The sequence below is a fragment of the Carlito syrichta genome, unplaced genomic scaffold, assembly GCF_000164805.1.
Source record: "Carlito syrichta isolate Samal-C Ts95f unplaced genomic scaffold, Tarsius_syrichta-2.0.1 Scaffold148703, whole genome shotgun sequence".
NCBI lineage: Eukaryota > Metazoa > Chordata > Mammalia > Primates > Tarsiidae > Carlito > Carlito syrichta.
Genome location: NW_007092799.1, coordinates 88,270 through 104,677, shown reverse-complemented (window position 1 = coordinate 104,677; position 16,408 = coordinate 88,270). Strand labels below are relative to the sequence as shown.

General features: G+C 38.7%; 1 protein-coding gene across 1 annotated transcript in view; it reads right to left on the bottom strand.

The window, feature by feature from the left end:
- Positions 1-7,544: 7,544 nt before the first annotated feature.
- The window catches only part of SYTL5 (synaptotagmin like 5), a gene marked incomplete at its 3' end in the record, with an annotated part of 83,886 nt that continues 75,022 nt past the window's right edge, over positions 7,545-16,408 (bottom strand). The window contains exons 12-13 of the mRNA XM_008050524.1: positions 9,259-9,358; positions 7,545-7,706 (exon numbers count right to left, since the gene is read on the bottom strand). Coding sequence (XP_008048715.1) covers positions 7,545-7,706; positions 9,259-9,358 — 262 coding nt within the window. The remainder of the gene's footprint in view (positions 7,707-9,258; positions 9,359-16,408) is intronic.

Below are 16,408 nucleotides of genomic sequence, written 5' to 3'. Positions count from 1 at the left end.
CTTTGGGAGACTGAGGTGAGTGGATTGCCTGAGCCCGCGGGTTCGAGACCCGCCTGGGCAGCGAGACCTCATCCCTACAATACATTAAAAAAAAAAAAAAGTCAGCTGGGCGTGGTAGCGTGTGTCTGTAATTCCGGCTACTCAGAAGGCTGAGGCGGAAGGATCGCCGGAGCCCAGCAGGTCGAGGCTGCGGTGGCCGGGAGCGGCCACTGCACTCCAGTCTGGGTGACATAGTGAGACTCCAACTCAAAAAATAAAATAAAATAAAATAAAGTAAAATAAAATAAAATAAACAGAGAGAGAGAAAAAAAGAAAAGGGTAGCATAATTCAATCAAGTTCAATTCAAATCTACCAACACATATGGAATGCTTACTTTTTTAAAATAAGACTCTTTGGTAAGTGCTGTGGGGGCACATAAGACATAGATCTTGCTTTCAATTACTTTTCAGTCTAGACAATAAATGTATTTGCAGATGTTCTATTAATCTACCCTTATTTAACTGACTCATCAGATGAATTAATGTTCTCCATCCCCAATGAATAGCAGAATTCTCTCTACAAAGAACATGCATCTGCTCCCATCAGTCGAATTGTATGCTCACCCACAGTCAGCTGCATTAGTTTCCCAAGTTTTTTTGCCAGGCATATTTGTGGTTGTAATTATATAACTTAATATCACATAAACTTTTGAGTGCAAAAAGACAGCTATGACTATAAAAAATAAGTTGAATTTTTTTGGAAGCTGGATTTATTGAGAGGACAGAAAAGCTCCCACAGTGGGAGGAGACCCAAAGGGGTTGCCTAGTTGAATATTTTAAAAGAACGAAATATTTGAAAACAAAGTTGCTATTGGATTACATGTGGACTTGAAGCTGTGAAATATTAGGAAAAAGCCGTACATTTTAAAAACGATTTTGCATTTAGTTTACTTTGAAAGTATCATGTTCTTGTTTCGCTTTAGAAAAAACTCAAATTAGAAACTCTTGACAATGATACATTACAGGTAAAATATTTGCAAGGAACATATGGCAGATTTTAATTACTAAATCAATATTTAAACAAAATTAATTGTCTCTACATCAGAAGACTTGCAAATGAATGTACATTTATTTGTTTTAAGTTAAAATAAATGTTAAATAAATGCATTGGGGAGCTAAAGTAATAAAAAAAGCATGGTACTGGTATAAGAACAGACACATAAACCAATGAAACACAATAGAGGGCCCAGAAATAAATCCACACATTTATGGTCAACTGATTTTCAACAAAGGTGCCAAAAACATACAATAGGGGAAAAGATAGTTTCCTCAACAAATTGTGTTTGGACAACTCTATATTCACAAGCAGAAAGATGAAATTGGACCCTTATTTTATATCATATACAAAAATCAACTTAGGATGAATTAAAGACTTAAACATGAGACCCAAAACCCTATAACTACTAAAAAATATGGTAGAAAAACTCTGTGACATTGGTCTTGGCAACAAGTTTTTAGATACAATCCCAAAAGCACAGATAACAAAAGCATAAATAGAAAAGTGGAATTTTATCAAACTAAAAAGAGTCTGCACAGCAAAGAAAACAATAAACAGAGTCAATAGAGAAAGTATGGAATGAGTGGAAATATTTCCAAATCATACATCTGACTCAGGGTTAATATCCAAAATACATAAGGAACTCAAACAACTGAATAGTAAGAACACAACTAACCCAATTAAAAAGGTTCAAACTCTACCTGTATGATGTCCACTTGTATACCTAAATCCTGAACTGTACCCCACATTTTTAAAATAAAAAAAAATTTAAATGGACAAAGGATCGTAACAGATCTCTCTCAAAAGAAGACATGCAAATGGCCAATAGGTACATGAAAAAATGCTCAACATCACTAATCATTAGGGAAATGCAAAGTAAAACCACAATGACACCTCACACCTCACACCTGTTAGAATGGCTATCAGCAAAAAGATACAAGATAACAAGCGCTAGAGAAGATGTGAAGAAAAAGGAACATTTGCATACTGTTGATGGGAATATATATTAGGATGACTACTATGGAAAACAGTACGAGATTCCTCAAAAAGTTAAAAAATAGAACTACCATGTATATAATCTAACAATCCTGCTACTAAATATATGTCCAAAGGAAATAAAACCAGCATGTTGAAGAGATATCAGCACTCCCATGTTCATTGCAGCATTATTCATAATAGCCAAAGATATGGAATCAACTAAGTGTTGATTCATCAATGGATGAAGTCATAAAGAAAAATATATATATAATGAAATACTATTCAGTCTTAAAAAAGAAGGAATTTTTTTCATTTATAGCAATATGAATTAATCCGAAGGATATTATGTTGACTGAAATAAGGGACAGAAAGACAAATTCTGCATGAGCTCACTTACATGTGGAATCTGAAAAAATCGAACTCATAGAAGCAGAGTAGAGTGGTGATTACCAGGGACTGAGGATAGGGGTAGAATTGAAGGGATGTTGGCCAAACAATACAAAGTTTCAATTAGATAGAAAGAATACATTTGAGAGACCTATTTTATAACATGGTGACTATAGTTAATAATAATGTATTATATTCTTGAAAATTGGTAAGAGAGTACATTTTATATGCTCTGACCACAAAAACAACAAAAATGTAAAGTAATGTGTATGTTAATTTGATTTATTTAGCCATTCCACAACATATATTTCAAAACACTTTTTATGTGCTAAAAATATATATTTTTTGTATCCATTTAAAATAACAAATTAATTTAAAATATTATAAATAAAAAATGTATTAGGTATGTGTTTGTATGTGGGTGAATTCTGTCATTTTTTTTCTAATAACTGTCTTACAATTGGTCATAATTGCTGGAAGAAAATGGCTTCTACTATACAGAGACTTCAATATCAAACAAATGGTGACAGTTGTTGCACTTTAAGAACCAAGAAAACTACTGTAAGGTTAGAAAGATTAAACAAGATTAAGATAAGGAGGTGGCCCTTGCCTGGTCCTTAAAGGATAGGAGAGATAATGACAGATGAAAGTGGACTGGGAAGAAGGTTAATGTGGATTGAGAAAGAAGTATGAGCAAAATATGTCAGGGACTGTGTAGATTGTGGTTCGGGACTAGCAGAAAGTCAGATGTGACTGGAATATGTATGCAAGGAGGATGGAAATAAGGAATCTACTCAGGGTTTCCCAGAAACCTCTAAGGCATGAATTTAAGTTATAGCACTTTATTACCAAGGGTTATGGAGAAATGGGACTGAAAGTGAAGGAGGCTTAAGGGTGTGGTATCAGACAAGGTTCCGTGGAGAGTAACTTTTGTTCAGTTCCAGAGAGGAACTCTGTGACACGACAGCTCATACTTCAGAGCTGTTCCAATCAGAAGCAAAAGAATGGAGTGTTTATGCTCTCATCAGTTATTGATCAAGGGGTATTTCTATCCCCAGAAGACTTACATATCAAGGCTATTCTGGTTTTTCATGCCCACGGACCAAGTTCACTCCAGCAGTCTGAGAGTTCCCCTCCAACAATGATTGGCATGAATTGACTGGTGGGCATGAAAACTCTGAGGAAAAGAAGCCACGTTTGAATGAAAATGGAAATGGATAGAACACTGACATCCTTGGCTACTACAGAGGGCTGGGCCTTATCAAGGGAGCACCGAGTAGCAGAGTAGTAGGGTGAAGGTTAACATTTATTCAAAGCATATTCTAAAGCAATAGGAAACCATAGAGACTATCTGAACAGAGGTGTGAAATAAGCAGAGGATATCTACTATCTTCTGCTTTTGGAGGGCGGGGAGAGAGAGAGAAAGAGAGAGTGAGAGACGGGGGGCGGGGGAGAGAGAGGTCCACTCTTCATGAGAGTAAGAAAGAGACTTCCAGTACATTCACTGGTGTTAGGTAGAGTAAAAAAATTAAAAATAGCAGTCTGCCAAAACTGCTAGATAAAGAGAGAGCCCTTAATCTAGGTAATATTTCCACAGGAACTTACATTTACTCTCTGCCTGAAGGCAAAATATGATAATGTCTCCTTGGAACACCACTTAAGCTTGCTGCTGATTTTCATAGGTCCTTGTTTTTATAATGGCACATTTGGGAAGGCATGAAATGCAATTCATACTGACAAACTTTCTTGTCTAACTACCTGACATATCTTTCAGCAGGATAATGAGTTAAAGCTAATAAATAATCCCATGTCTTCCAATAAAATGGAAGTTATACTGTGGAACTACTTTAAAGTACATTTGGCATCTTGAGTTCTTTGTCTGTCTGCACCAGCTTCCTGATGAGCTTAGTGCTGTAAGACCTAGCCTATACAAAGGTAGGTATTGAGGGACTTTCAGTAACACAGAGTCAATAAGAAATGAAGCACTATGTCTTTCCAGTACTTCCACTGCAAAAGGATGTCAGTATTTCCAAATGCTTAAGGACCATTCATTGTGTTCCCTGATTCCTGGGGAAATCAATCCCTGTAGCTTATGCTTCACCTCATCAGCTGGATAATGTACAAGAAACATCAAATTTCTGGGGCTGCTCATTCTGTATCTGCAGCTGACAAAGTGACTGATGCATTGAAATGACTGAGGCAGGAAGCTGAGATTGAAGTTAGGTACTTCACATTGCTGGTTTGTGATCAACCACACAGAGCCCAGCTTAGCCTGAGGATGAGCCACTAATAAAGCATAAGGTAGGAACAGAGCATGCCTTCAAAACTGTCCTCTCCATTTTTGGATGACATAATATCTAAGCAAGTCTGAGTCTTTGACTTTTCCTATATATGTGTGAGAGGAAGCTTGGCAGAAGGAAATGGCATGGATTAGTGACACTAACTTTTGTTGGGTTCCCCAGAAGCAGACGCTAAGACGAGTATTCTTATGCTAGTGATTTATTAAGGAAGTGCTCCCCCAGAGAGACTAATGAAAGGGTGGGGGAAGTAGAACAGGGATGGGTGCAATCTCGGGCAAAATTCCATGGAAGGCAGTTTCAGCCTGATCTGGTAGGATACCCTGGAATATAAATAACACCTCAGAGTTTTTCCCACTCTCAGTAATGGAAGTGGGACTTTATACTCTCCCTGCCTATCAGTTATTGACTAAGTGTTGCCTTGTGGCAGGGAGTACAAAAATTCCCAGGACTTCTGGCTCTCCGCCCATATGGACAAAAACCTATTGTAGCCTGAGAGCAGGTTTCTAAGGAAAGTCCCAGGTGGAAGCTGTTGGTGACAAACCTAATAGACATTGTTAAGGGGATCTGGCAGAGGACTCATGATATTTCACAGACGGTGAATACAGTCAAAGCTTTTCTACCTTCAGCAGGTTCAGAGAGACCCAGAGATGCTTTCCTCTTATGACAGAAAGTGTACCACATTACCATGGTAAATTGTTGGTCTCTAAGCACCACAAAGGATGCCTGGGAGACATCGGGGAGAGATTAGATACCATAACAGCAAAGTCCTTTAAACAGTTTCAGGAAACTGGAAGGATACTGTTTTCCCCTCAAACTGGTTTCCAAAGAGCTTCTATACGCTTTAATGTTAAGTAATGACAGATAAATTAATTTTATGTACCAAGATGCATGTTACTTTTTCTTCATTTGTGCCATGCATCATATCATGTCTTGGACATTTTCTAACTGTGATACTCATTGATAATACACAAAAGAAAGTTACAAATAGAAGACTGCAAAGTCATATTAAGTGCTATCTTTTATAATGTGGCTTCTCATTCAATTCCAAGAGACCTAATGTTGTATTGACCTTTTAAAAAAAATTAATGCTATACTGTTGTGGATTTTTCTTGTTTGTTGTTAATACTGTACTTTCCATCTCTATCACATTTATGTTGGTCGTGGACTTGCAGTTACCTTATGCTTAAGGATTTTTATTGTATTTTATTGCCAATTTTACCCACAGCCTAAACATATTTCCTAAAGATTTTCCATGAATTATTGACACCAAGTTTCAGATTAACAATTATATAAAACCCCACCAGCAAGTTGCATTTAACTTCCAAGCCTCAGTTTCTTCATCTATCAAATCATGAAACTTACCACACAGGGTTGTTGTAACCATTAAATGAGAACAACGCTGCTGTTGTTGATGACTGTACCTGGATTTCCTTTAGGGCCAATTCCACCTTCAGGACAAACATATATTCTGCTGTCTTAAACCAGGTAATGCATTTTACCTCTCTGGTCACAGTTATTAACTCAGGATAGGTAAATGATGTAATTAGAACTAGGAGAACCAGGCCCAAAGCACTGGTTTGACAGCTGAAAGAGGAGGAGGTCTCTCCTTTCCTGAACAGTGTGTACAAGGATAAGAGCCTTCCAGCCACCATAGCCATTAATGCCCATGAGACATACCCGAAGTTAGCGAGGGAGGTCAACACTGTGTGGAACCTCAAAATGAAGCCAATGAAGAAGAGAAGAGAGACCAAGAGACCCCTAGGCCTTGATAAGATTTGAGCATCTGGATCAAACTGTGCCTGAACACCATTAGCTAATAATCTCCCTTTATTTTTTGAGCAGTATGAGCTGGGGTTTCTGTCGATTGCAATGCCAGGACTCCTACTACTTACCATTTATTGAAAGCTTACAGTGTTCAAGCCTCAAAGCAGTCCTATAAGCTACATCCAACAATTTTATTGATGACAAATGAGAATACAAACGCTTAGGAAGTTAAATAATTTGCCTAAGGTCATAAGGCAGTCATGAAGCCAGGACTGAACCAAGTAAGTTGGATTTGAGTCTAATATCTTTATCATAATGTTCTTTTGTCTCTCTATACATAAAAAACAATCTTTGTATTTATATATTTAAAGTATATTATTTATTTAAATTTACGTATATAAAGAACAATCTTTCGCTGCATAAATGTGACCTTTTTCACTTCCTCTTTAACTTAAAAATTACTGTAGAGAGACTCCCGTTGCTTAGAGTCAATCCAAGTCACTACTGCTCTAAATTAGAACATGCAATACAATATTGACATTTAATCTCTAGAACCAGCCCTAAGATTGTTTTTCAAAATATTACTCAGGATCTGGATGATGAATCCTAAAAGTAGGAATGTAAGAAATCAAATATTTTAGCTACTGGATACTCCTTCATGTGAGCAAAGGCATGTTTATGGTCTGAATTGTGGGGAATTAGAAATAACATTTTGAGACTGGTCATACTGTATGGATTTGGTTTTCCCTATGTGAAGGCTTTCTCTTTCTAATAGGATCATATAATATGTTCCTTTGGTTTATCCACGGAGACCTTCAAATGATGAACACATTTTAGTAAGAAAAGTTAATATATATGATTATATGGATTGCATTATACAATCTATGTTGACAAAGACTTTTCAAAACAATGGATTTACAACATGTATTATAACATTATTCTAAAATTTGCTGCACTAATCTTTGCAGATTATCACTTGAAATTTGGAAGACTTCAGATTCTTTAGGCCTGTGACATCAATTTCTCTCATAACTTGTTCCATTGCATAACTGTATGACTAATCTGAAAGCATTTCCTACCTTGGGCTGAAGCACAAACCACTCGTCTGTTGGATTTTCAAAGTTCCATGAGTCAAAAGGAATTTCTACCTCCCCAAGAAAGCTATTACGTCCAAATCGATCATAGTGCCAGACTGAGAGCTGCAGAGTTCTTGTTTCCAGCTGGGTACGGCTGATAGTGTACTGAAAATGAGATTTACAACATTACACTCCTCAAAGAGGACTCTGTCCAATTCCAGGACAGGTTGAAATTTACTTCCAACATCTTTCAGATCATATGCATCAGTAACATGAACAAAACAGAAACAAATAAAACACCATTTCTTTGTTTCTGCTACAACTGAGGCTTTATTCCATAAACTCATTTTGTATCAGATCTAGCACTGAAAGATATGTAAACAAATTATTTGAGGGGGAGATAAAATTTCAGATACTGTGTATATAGTGTTAGGTGAGGAAACTTAAACCCTCTTTCCAGTTTTACCTGTTTTTTAATTTGACTTAATTATTTTTCACACCTACTTTGTAAGCTCAAGGCCTAATATGTCAGTACTCCAACTTCTCTGTCTTATTTTAGTTATAATGAGAACCCTTAAATCCAGAGAAGTATTGACAATGAGAAACTCGCAAAAAGTAAATTTTATGAAGCCCAGCCTAAGTGGAGGAGTAAAAAAATGAACATATATACTGAGCAGAAAGAAGATAGTGCTGGATGAGTCTTTCCTTTTCTAACAGAATGTTATGCAGAGCCACATGCTCACACATTCACCAACCTTCTGCTTTGTTTTGTGAAACCACCATCTGGGACACATTTCAAACTGACGGGTTCCTGATGTTGGATTTGTGTCTATTCCTGTCCTTGCTATTACTATTATGATTAATCTTGGCTCCCTATTTCCTGAATTTACTCTCTCACTGTGTTTATCTGTTCTGCTTGGGCTCATCTTTGCTTATCCTGTTACGGCCACTGAATTTACCCTCTACCTGTATGTATTTACTTTCTGTTTGATCTGTCTTGACATTGGCTCCTGCTTCCACACATAGCCCCAATGACACATGCAAGTTCATAGTTTTCTGCCTCCACCAACTTCTACATTCTGCTCCCCCTGGATCTTTCTTACCAGACCAGATTTGGTCCAAGGTGAGAGAAGCATTTGTTACATGGAAGTTGATTGGAAATAGAAATTTCTCTGAGTCATAATTTATCTAGATCGCCATTTTCTGAGATTTCTTAAGTCAGACTCTATATCTCCACTGTTCATTAACCATACACTTAAATGTAGACAAATTCTGCAAATCTAGCAAGAAACAGTACATACCTATGGTGTGTTAGCAGAACAATGTGTACAAGGTGACTCATTAAGTTAGTGTCAAAACTGTGACAAACTTCTTTTAAGAGGGTCAGAAAAAGCACAGTTTGCCCAAGGGTAAAACATTTTTTGACAAGCTATATCAACTCAGATGTAATTTTTCTGGATCAACTCTACTTAAGGTGAAAGTCAGCAGTAGCAGAAAAGTAAATTGAGTAAGAGTGGCTTATATTTTGTTTTCAAAAGATGTTAGGAAAGTCAAGGGGATTATGGTAATTTATTCAAATCCCAACTTTTTTTTTTAGAAAACACACACACACACACAGAGCCTTGACATGCAAATAAAAGATTCTCTGCAGTTACTTTTCAACCAATGAGGTTGTGAACACTATCATATGAGTTACTATGAAAGAGTATTTATTTACCTTTAGCATTTCATTAAATTCTGGATTGGTGCCTGTTCTGATTTTAGTCTTGCGTTTATTGTTTCGAGACTTGTCAGGAAGAAGGTATGACTTGACATAACTGTAGATAATAAAATATGAAAGTAATTGCTGAGACATATCTATTTTCAAGAAATGCCCAGCGACTTCAGTGAATAAAAGAAGCAAAGGGCCAGTGATCATAAGAGATAGGACCAAAGAGAATACAGTCTGTAAAACAGGACACCTTAAAATACAAGGAGCCCCCCCCCCCAAGTAATTATTTTTTGGACAGTGGGCCCTTTGTAGTAGAGGCTTCTCCTGCTAGGTAAGTGTTCTAGAAACCCATTGGCATGAGTGTACCAGTTAGCATTGTTGTAAGAGGCTGTGTTTTGTTTAGTTTCAGTGATTTTTTTTTGGAGATTCTTTCAACGTGTTTGCCCATTTTATGATGGGTGATTTACAAGTACACCTGCTCACACCGTGCTGAAGGTTCACAGTTTTTGACCAGAAACAGCATGACCCACATGACCCAACCTCCCTAGTCACTCGATCTTGCCCCAAACGACTTTTTTTGTTTCTCCAGATGAAAAAAGTCCTCAAAGTGCAATGTTTTGCTGATGTGGAGTAAATGAAACAAAAAATGGCAGAAGCACTAAAAGTCATCAAAATAAACTAGTTCAGAAACTGTTTTGAGCAGTGGAAGAAGCATCTTGACAGATGTACTGCATCAAACACTTTGAAAGTGACTAAAGTTTAATTATGTAAGAATAAATAAATACACAATTTTCAATAAATAAATTCCAGTTTTTGGAGGATCTCCCCTTGTATAACTCTGGGCCTTCCATAAGAGAGAAGCAGTAAAATGTAGTGGTAATAGAGAGTGGGTTCTGGAGTCAAGACAACTGGTTTGGAATCACTCCATGTCTCACAGGTTTTGGGGACCTCATGAATTTACTTAACCTCTATGTGCCTCAGTTTCTTCATCTATAAAACTAGAATAATAACAGTGTCTACCTTATGGAATTTTGAGGATTAAATTAGTTGATACATACAAGGAGCTGCCATATCACACTACTTAATAAATGTAATATATTATTACTATCAATGGTCTCACAAACCTTGGGGCCTATATGCCTCTTCATTCCTAGTCTAGCCTTCTGACATCATGGTAATGGGATAGGATTAAAAATCATATCTCTGGAATTTGGAACCATTCCAATATGTTTGAATCTCTCCAAGCTTCATCAGAAAATACAAGACATTAGCTCTGCTGAAAAACAATTTGAATTCACCCAATTGGCTCAGTCAATCTATAACAATTTTTCTTCATTTGTCAATCAAAAATCATTATTGTCTATATTAATCAATGTGGGAATTTATGGGAGCTTGAAGGTAATCTTTTCTCTTTCTTTTTGGGACAGATAGGACCTCACCTGGGGCGCCACGGGCCCCCCGTAGAGATAAGCAGGGAAAGGATAGGTGAGAAGTGCTAGAGTCCTGATATAATCATGGGTCAGAAACAGTCTAAACGCAGGAGACTGTTTATAAATGTCTTACTCGATACGTTATCTAAAAAGGGAATTAAGGTGTCTTCTACTCGATTGGCTCATTTTTTGCGATTTGTCCAGGCACAATGTCCCTGGTTCCCACAAGAAGGCACCGTTGATTTGGCTATTTGGACCAAAGTTGGGGAAAAACTTAAACTCTGTTATACTTTGCACGGACCTGATGAGGTCCCTGTTGATGCTTTTGCCTTATGGAATGTTATTAGAGATGCTTTGGATCCACGACATGAGTATTCCAAATTCCCTACCAAATTTACTAAAGAGGATGATCCTATATTGGCCTCTAATTCCTCTAAAGCTGTGTCTATAACTCCTCCCTTGGATAACAGCACTCCGTCCCCAGCGGATGAGGCTAGTTTGAAAAAGGAGGCCGTTCAGCATCATGAGCAAAAGCATCCTGATAATTTAATCAATTTATCCTTGACCCAACCTTCTCCTCACTATGTGCCGAGGAAGTCCGCTTTCACTCCTGGGCACTCCCTCTCGTCCAAAGCGCCTTACATTGGTATTAAGGGAGCTAAAAGGCAGGCTGAGGAGGAGGGTGATTTGGATTTTTCTTTGTGTTTTCCAATTTTGTTTGATAATGAATTTGAAGATGCCCCTCCGGTATGGGAACCATTGCCATACAAACTCTTAAAAGAGTTCTAGGAAGCCTGTTCCCAGTATGGACCTTTGGCTCCCTGTACCTCCACACTTATGGAACAGTTCACAAACTGTTGGATGACCCCATATGATTGGCAAATGCTTGCTAAATGCTGTTTAACAGGAGGAAATTTTTTGTTGTGGAAAGCGGAATTTGAGAATCAGGTTAAACAGATGGCTGCCCAAAACAGGCAGGATCCACAGACCCGACATTATTACTGCTGAAATGCTCATGGGGACTGGGGCTTATGAATCTGTGGATGCTCAAATGGCTATGCCGAGAGACGCCCTAGTACAACTTAATATTTGTGCAGCCAGAGCTTGGAGAGCACTTCCTGCTAGTGCTAACCAAGCTACCCCCCTAGGAGAAATTAAGCAAAAGTCTGAGGAAAATTATGAGGATTTTGTCTCTCGATTACAAATGACTGTACATAGAATAACCATCAATGAGGAAGCAGCCGACATTTTGGTAAAACAATTGGCTTTTGATAATGCTAACGGAACCTGTCAGGCTCTTCTAAGACCTGTCAGGAAGACAGGACAATTGAGTGACTACATCAGGATGTGTGCTGATGTCAACCCTGCTTATGTACAAGGTGTGGCAATAGCTGCGGCTCTTAGAGGAGAAACTTATACTCAGTTTATGCAAGGGATCCAGAGTGGAACTAATAAACCTAAGAACAAAACTGTCTTAACCTGCTACAACTGCGGACAGCCTGGCCATATCAGTAAAAAATGCCCATCTAAACAAGGGCCTCAAGCTCTCCTGACACTGCCATCTTCTGGAGGCTCTCGTCCACAATCTTTATGTTCTAGATGCCTGAAAGGCTTCCATTGGGCTAAGGATTGCAAATCTAAATTTCATAAGAATGGCACTCTATTAATGGAAGGACAGCCTACAGTGCCTGAGTCGGGAAACGAATTGAGGGGCCAGCCCCGGCCCCAAATAACAACAGGGGCAACTTCCACTCTGAATCCATTCATTCCCTTTGTTCCATCTCAGAGCTCATCAGAGCAACCCCAGGGAGTGCAGGACTGGACCTCTGTTCCTCCGCCTTCACAATATTAACCCCGGACATTTCAGTTACCCCAATTCCAACAGGGGTAAAAGGCCCCCTCCCTGATGGGATAGTGGGGGTTATTCTAGGAAGAAGTTCTTTGTCTCTTCAGGGAGTTTCTGTTATTCCTGGAGTTGTGGACTCTGACTATACAGGAGAAATTCAAGTGCTTGTGGCTCCGCCGAGTAAGACTGTGCAGTTTTACAAAGGTCAGAAAATAGCTCAGTTGTTGCTCTTGCCTTACCACAAGATGGGAAAGTCTCTGACTAATGAGCCTAGGGGAGACTCTAGATTTGGGTCGAGTGATTCTGGTTTTTGGCTTCAGGAGGTCACTACTTCTAGACCTTTAAAGGATTTATTTATTCAAGGAGTTAAAATTAATGGCTTGTTGGATACTGGGGCAGATGTTTCTTGTATTGCTGGAAAAGACTGGCCTTCTTCGTGGCCAACCCAAGTTGCCTCCTCAGGGCTTATTGGTATTGGTAAAGTACCCTCTGTGGCTAAGAGTTCGCAGATTTTAAATTGGGCAGATGATCAATCATCAGGAACTTTTTGTCCCTATGTCATACCTTCTATCCCTATTACACTCTGGGGTTGAGACATTCTTGCTCAAATGGGCACACTCTTGTGTAGCCCAAACGACAGAGTGTCAGCGCAACTGCTGCAAATGGGATATGATCCCTCTAAGGGTTTGGGTAAAGACGGACAAGGGATGAAGGAACCAGTTCAGATTATAGAAAAGAAAGACCGGTCTGGCATTGGCTATCCAAATTTATTCTAGAGGGCCGTTGTTCTCGAAGCTGCTGACCCAATTGTATGGAAAACTAATGAACCAGTTTGGGTGGAACAATGGCCTTTACCATCAGAAAAACTTGAAGCAGTTAAAGATTTAGTGCAGCAGCAGCTGGAAGCTGGCCATATAGAGCCTTCCACTAGCCCTTGGAATACACCTATATTTGTTGTGAAAAAGAAATCTGGCAAGTGGAGACTTTTACAAGATTTAAGAGCCATTAATGCCACATGGAAACAATGGGGGCATTACAGCCTGGGCTGCCGTCTCCGGTTGCTATTCCTGCAGACTTTAACATCATAGTTATTGATTTACAAGATTGCTTTTTTACTATACCTTTAAGTTCTGATGATTGCAAGAGATTTGCATTTAGCCTCCCTTCTCGGAATTTTACACAGCCTCATCGAAGGTTTCAATGGAAAGTCCTGCCACAAGGAATGAAAAATAGCCCCACCTTGTGTCAAAAATATGTTGATGCTGCTTTACAAGATATTAGGTATCAATACCCTGATCTTTATCTGGTGCATTATATGGATGATATTTTACTACCCCATCAAAATCGTGCTCTTTTACATGATATTTTAAAAGAGACAGTAACAGCTTTGACAAACTATGGTTTGAAAATTTCTCCTGAAAAAATTCAAACCAATCCACCTTTCACTTATCTTAGCCGAGTGTTAAACACTCCAACAGTAAGTCATCAGCCTCTGCTGTTAAGGAAAGATCATTTGGTGACTTTAAATGACTTTCAAAAATTATTGGGAGATATTAATTGGCTAAGACCTTATTTGCATATAACTACTGCAGACTTAAAGCCTCTTTTCAATATATTGCAGGGGAACTCCTCCCCCACCTCTAAAAGGGTCTTAATGCCCGAGGCAGAAAAGGCCTTAATTTTAGTAGAAAAGGCCATTGAATCTCAAAAGTTGAAAAGAGTAAATTATAATTTACCATGGGAATTAATTGTGTTGGCTACTTTTCACACCCCAACAGGGTGCTTGTGGCAGGAAGGACCTATGGAATGGTTACATTTACCAGTTTCTTCTAAGAAGGTTTTGGCATCTTATCCTTATTTAGTAGCCTTGTTAATAATTAAAGGAAGACAAAGAAGTGTGGAATTATTTGGTAAGGATGTGGACAATATTATTATCCCATATGACAAAACTCAGTTTCAAACCCTATTACAGACCAATGATGATTGGCAAGTAGCCTTAATTGACTACAGAGGACAAATTTTGTTCCATTTACCTAAAATCCATTGTTGCAGTTTGTAAAACAAAACCCCATAATTTTTCCTCGAAGCCGTTCCCTGACTCCTCTCAAGGGGGCAGCCTTGGTTTTTACTGATGGTTCTTCTAATGGGAAAGCAGTGGCAATAATTGATGATGAACCCCATATTTTAAGCACTTCAGAATCATCAGCCCAAAGAACAGAACTAAAAGCAGTTCTATATGCATTTTCTGTTTTAAAGAATAAAAGGTTTAATTTGTGTACTGACTCTTGTTATATTAAAGGATTGTTTCCTCATATTGAGACAGCTACTATTCCTACCAATAAAACTACAATTCTGGAGTTGCTCATTCAGTTGCAACAATTAATTCATGACAGAACGGAGCAATTTTTTGTTGGCCACATTAGATCTCATTCTGGCCTTCCGGGACCTCTACATAAAGGCAATCCATTGGCTGACAATTTAACTAAATCAATAGTATGTGCAGCCATTGAAACGGAGACAGTTGCTCAAGCTCGGTTATCTCATGATATTCATCATCAGAATGCCACTGCTTTACGGTATCAGTTTCAGTTGCCTAGAGAAGTAGCTCGGCAAATTGTTAAAAATTGCCCAGCATGTCCCACCTTTAACAATGCTCCAACAGGGGTTAATCCCCGAGGATTGAAGCCCAATGCCCTGTGGCAAATGGATGTGACTCATTTTTCTAACTTTGGAAAATTATCTTACCTACATGTAACTGTAGATACATTTTCTCATGTTATATTGGCTTCTGCCAGAACAGGAGAAGCTTATAAGGATGTGATACAACATTTATCTTTTTGTTGGGCATCCCGAAACAACTAAAAACTGACAATGCTCCTGCTTATACGTCTAAAGCTTTCAAACAGTTTTGTGTTAAATTTAACATTTCTCATTCTACAGGAATTCCTTATAATCCCCAAGGTCAAGCCATAGTCGAGAGAGCTCATCAAACCTTAAAAAATCAAATCATTAAATTACAAGAGGGAGAATTTAAATATAGTTCCCCTCATCACATTGTAAGCCATGTTTTATTTGTACTCAATCACCTGAATTTGAACTCTTTGGGTCGCTCGACTATGGATAGACTCTGGAACCCGGAAGAAACTATTAAGCCTATGGTTAAATGGAAAGATCTCCTTACAGGTCAATGGAGAGGGCCCGATGTGTTGTTAACTTGCGGGAGAGGCTATGCATGTATCTTTCCCCAGAATTCCTCATCGCCCATTTGGATACCGGACCGACTTATTCGATATGTCCAATCCGACACCTCGGCCAAGACAGAGAGATCCAGGGCGGAGAGATGCCAGACGGGAACCCAGCCCACATCAGAATAATTCGGAATCAGAAGAAGAAAGAGTCTTGGTCCCTGGGATGAGACGCCTCACCCTTCGTATGCATCGGCGGTCTCGTCCCCGCCCCCGTTTTTCTTCTTTTGTTTTGCGTCCTCCCCTCTCTCCATTTCTTTATAGCCCAGAGCGATTGGCTTCTTCCACTCGCCATTGGCGCCTCCCCACATGGGGACAGCTCAAGGCTTTAACTGTTGAAGCGCGTAAATTAGTTCGTTCACAGAACATCTCTCCAACACCATCTACTGTTTTTGTTGCTATGATGGCTATTCTCACCTTTCAGGTAAGTCATATTAATGCTGATGATAGTACAAACAGAACCTATTGGGCTTATATGCCTAACCCTCCAGTTTTTCAACCTGTTACTTGGGATAATGAAGTGATAACAATTTTTACTGACACTGCTTCTTTGGTAGTGGCCCCACTATTTTCTCCTCCCAAGTTAAACTGTTATTAATCATATTTTTCTTTCTTAGGGAGTTCCAGCTCACCCC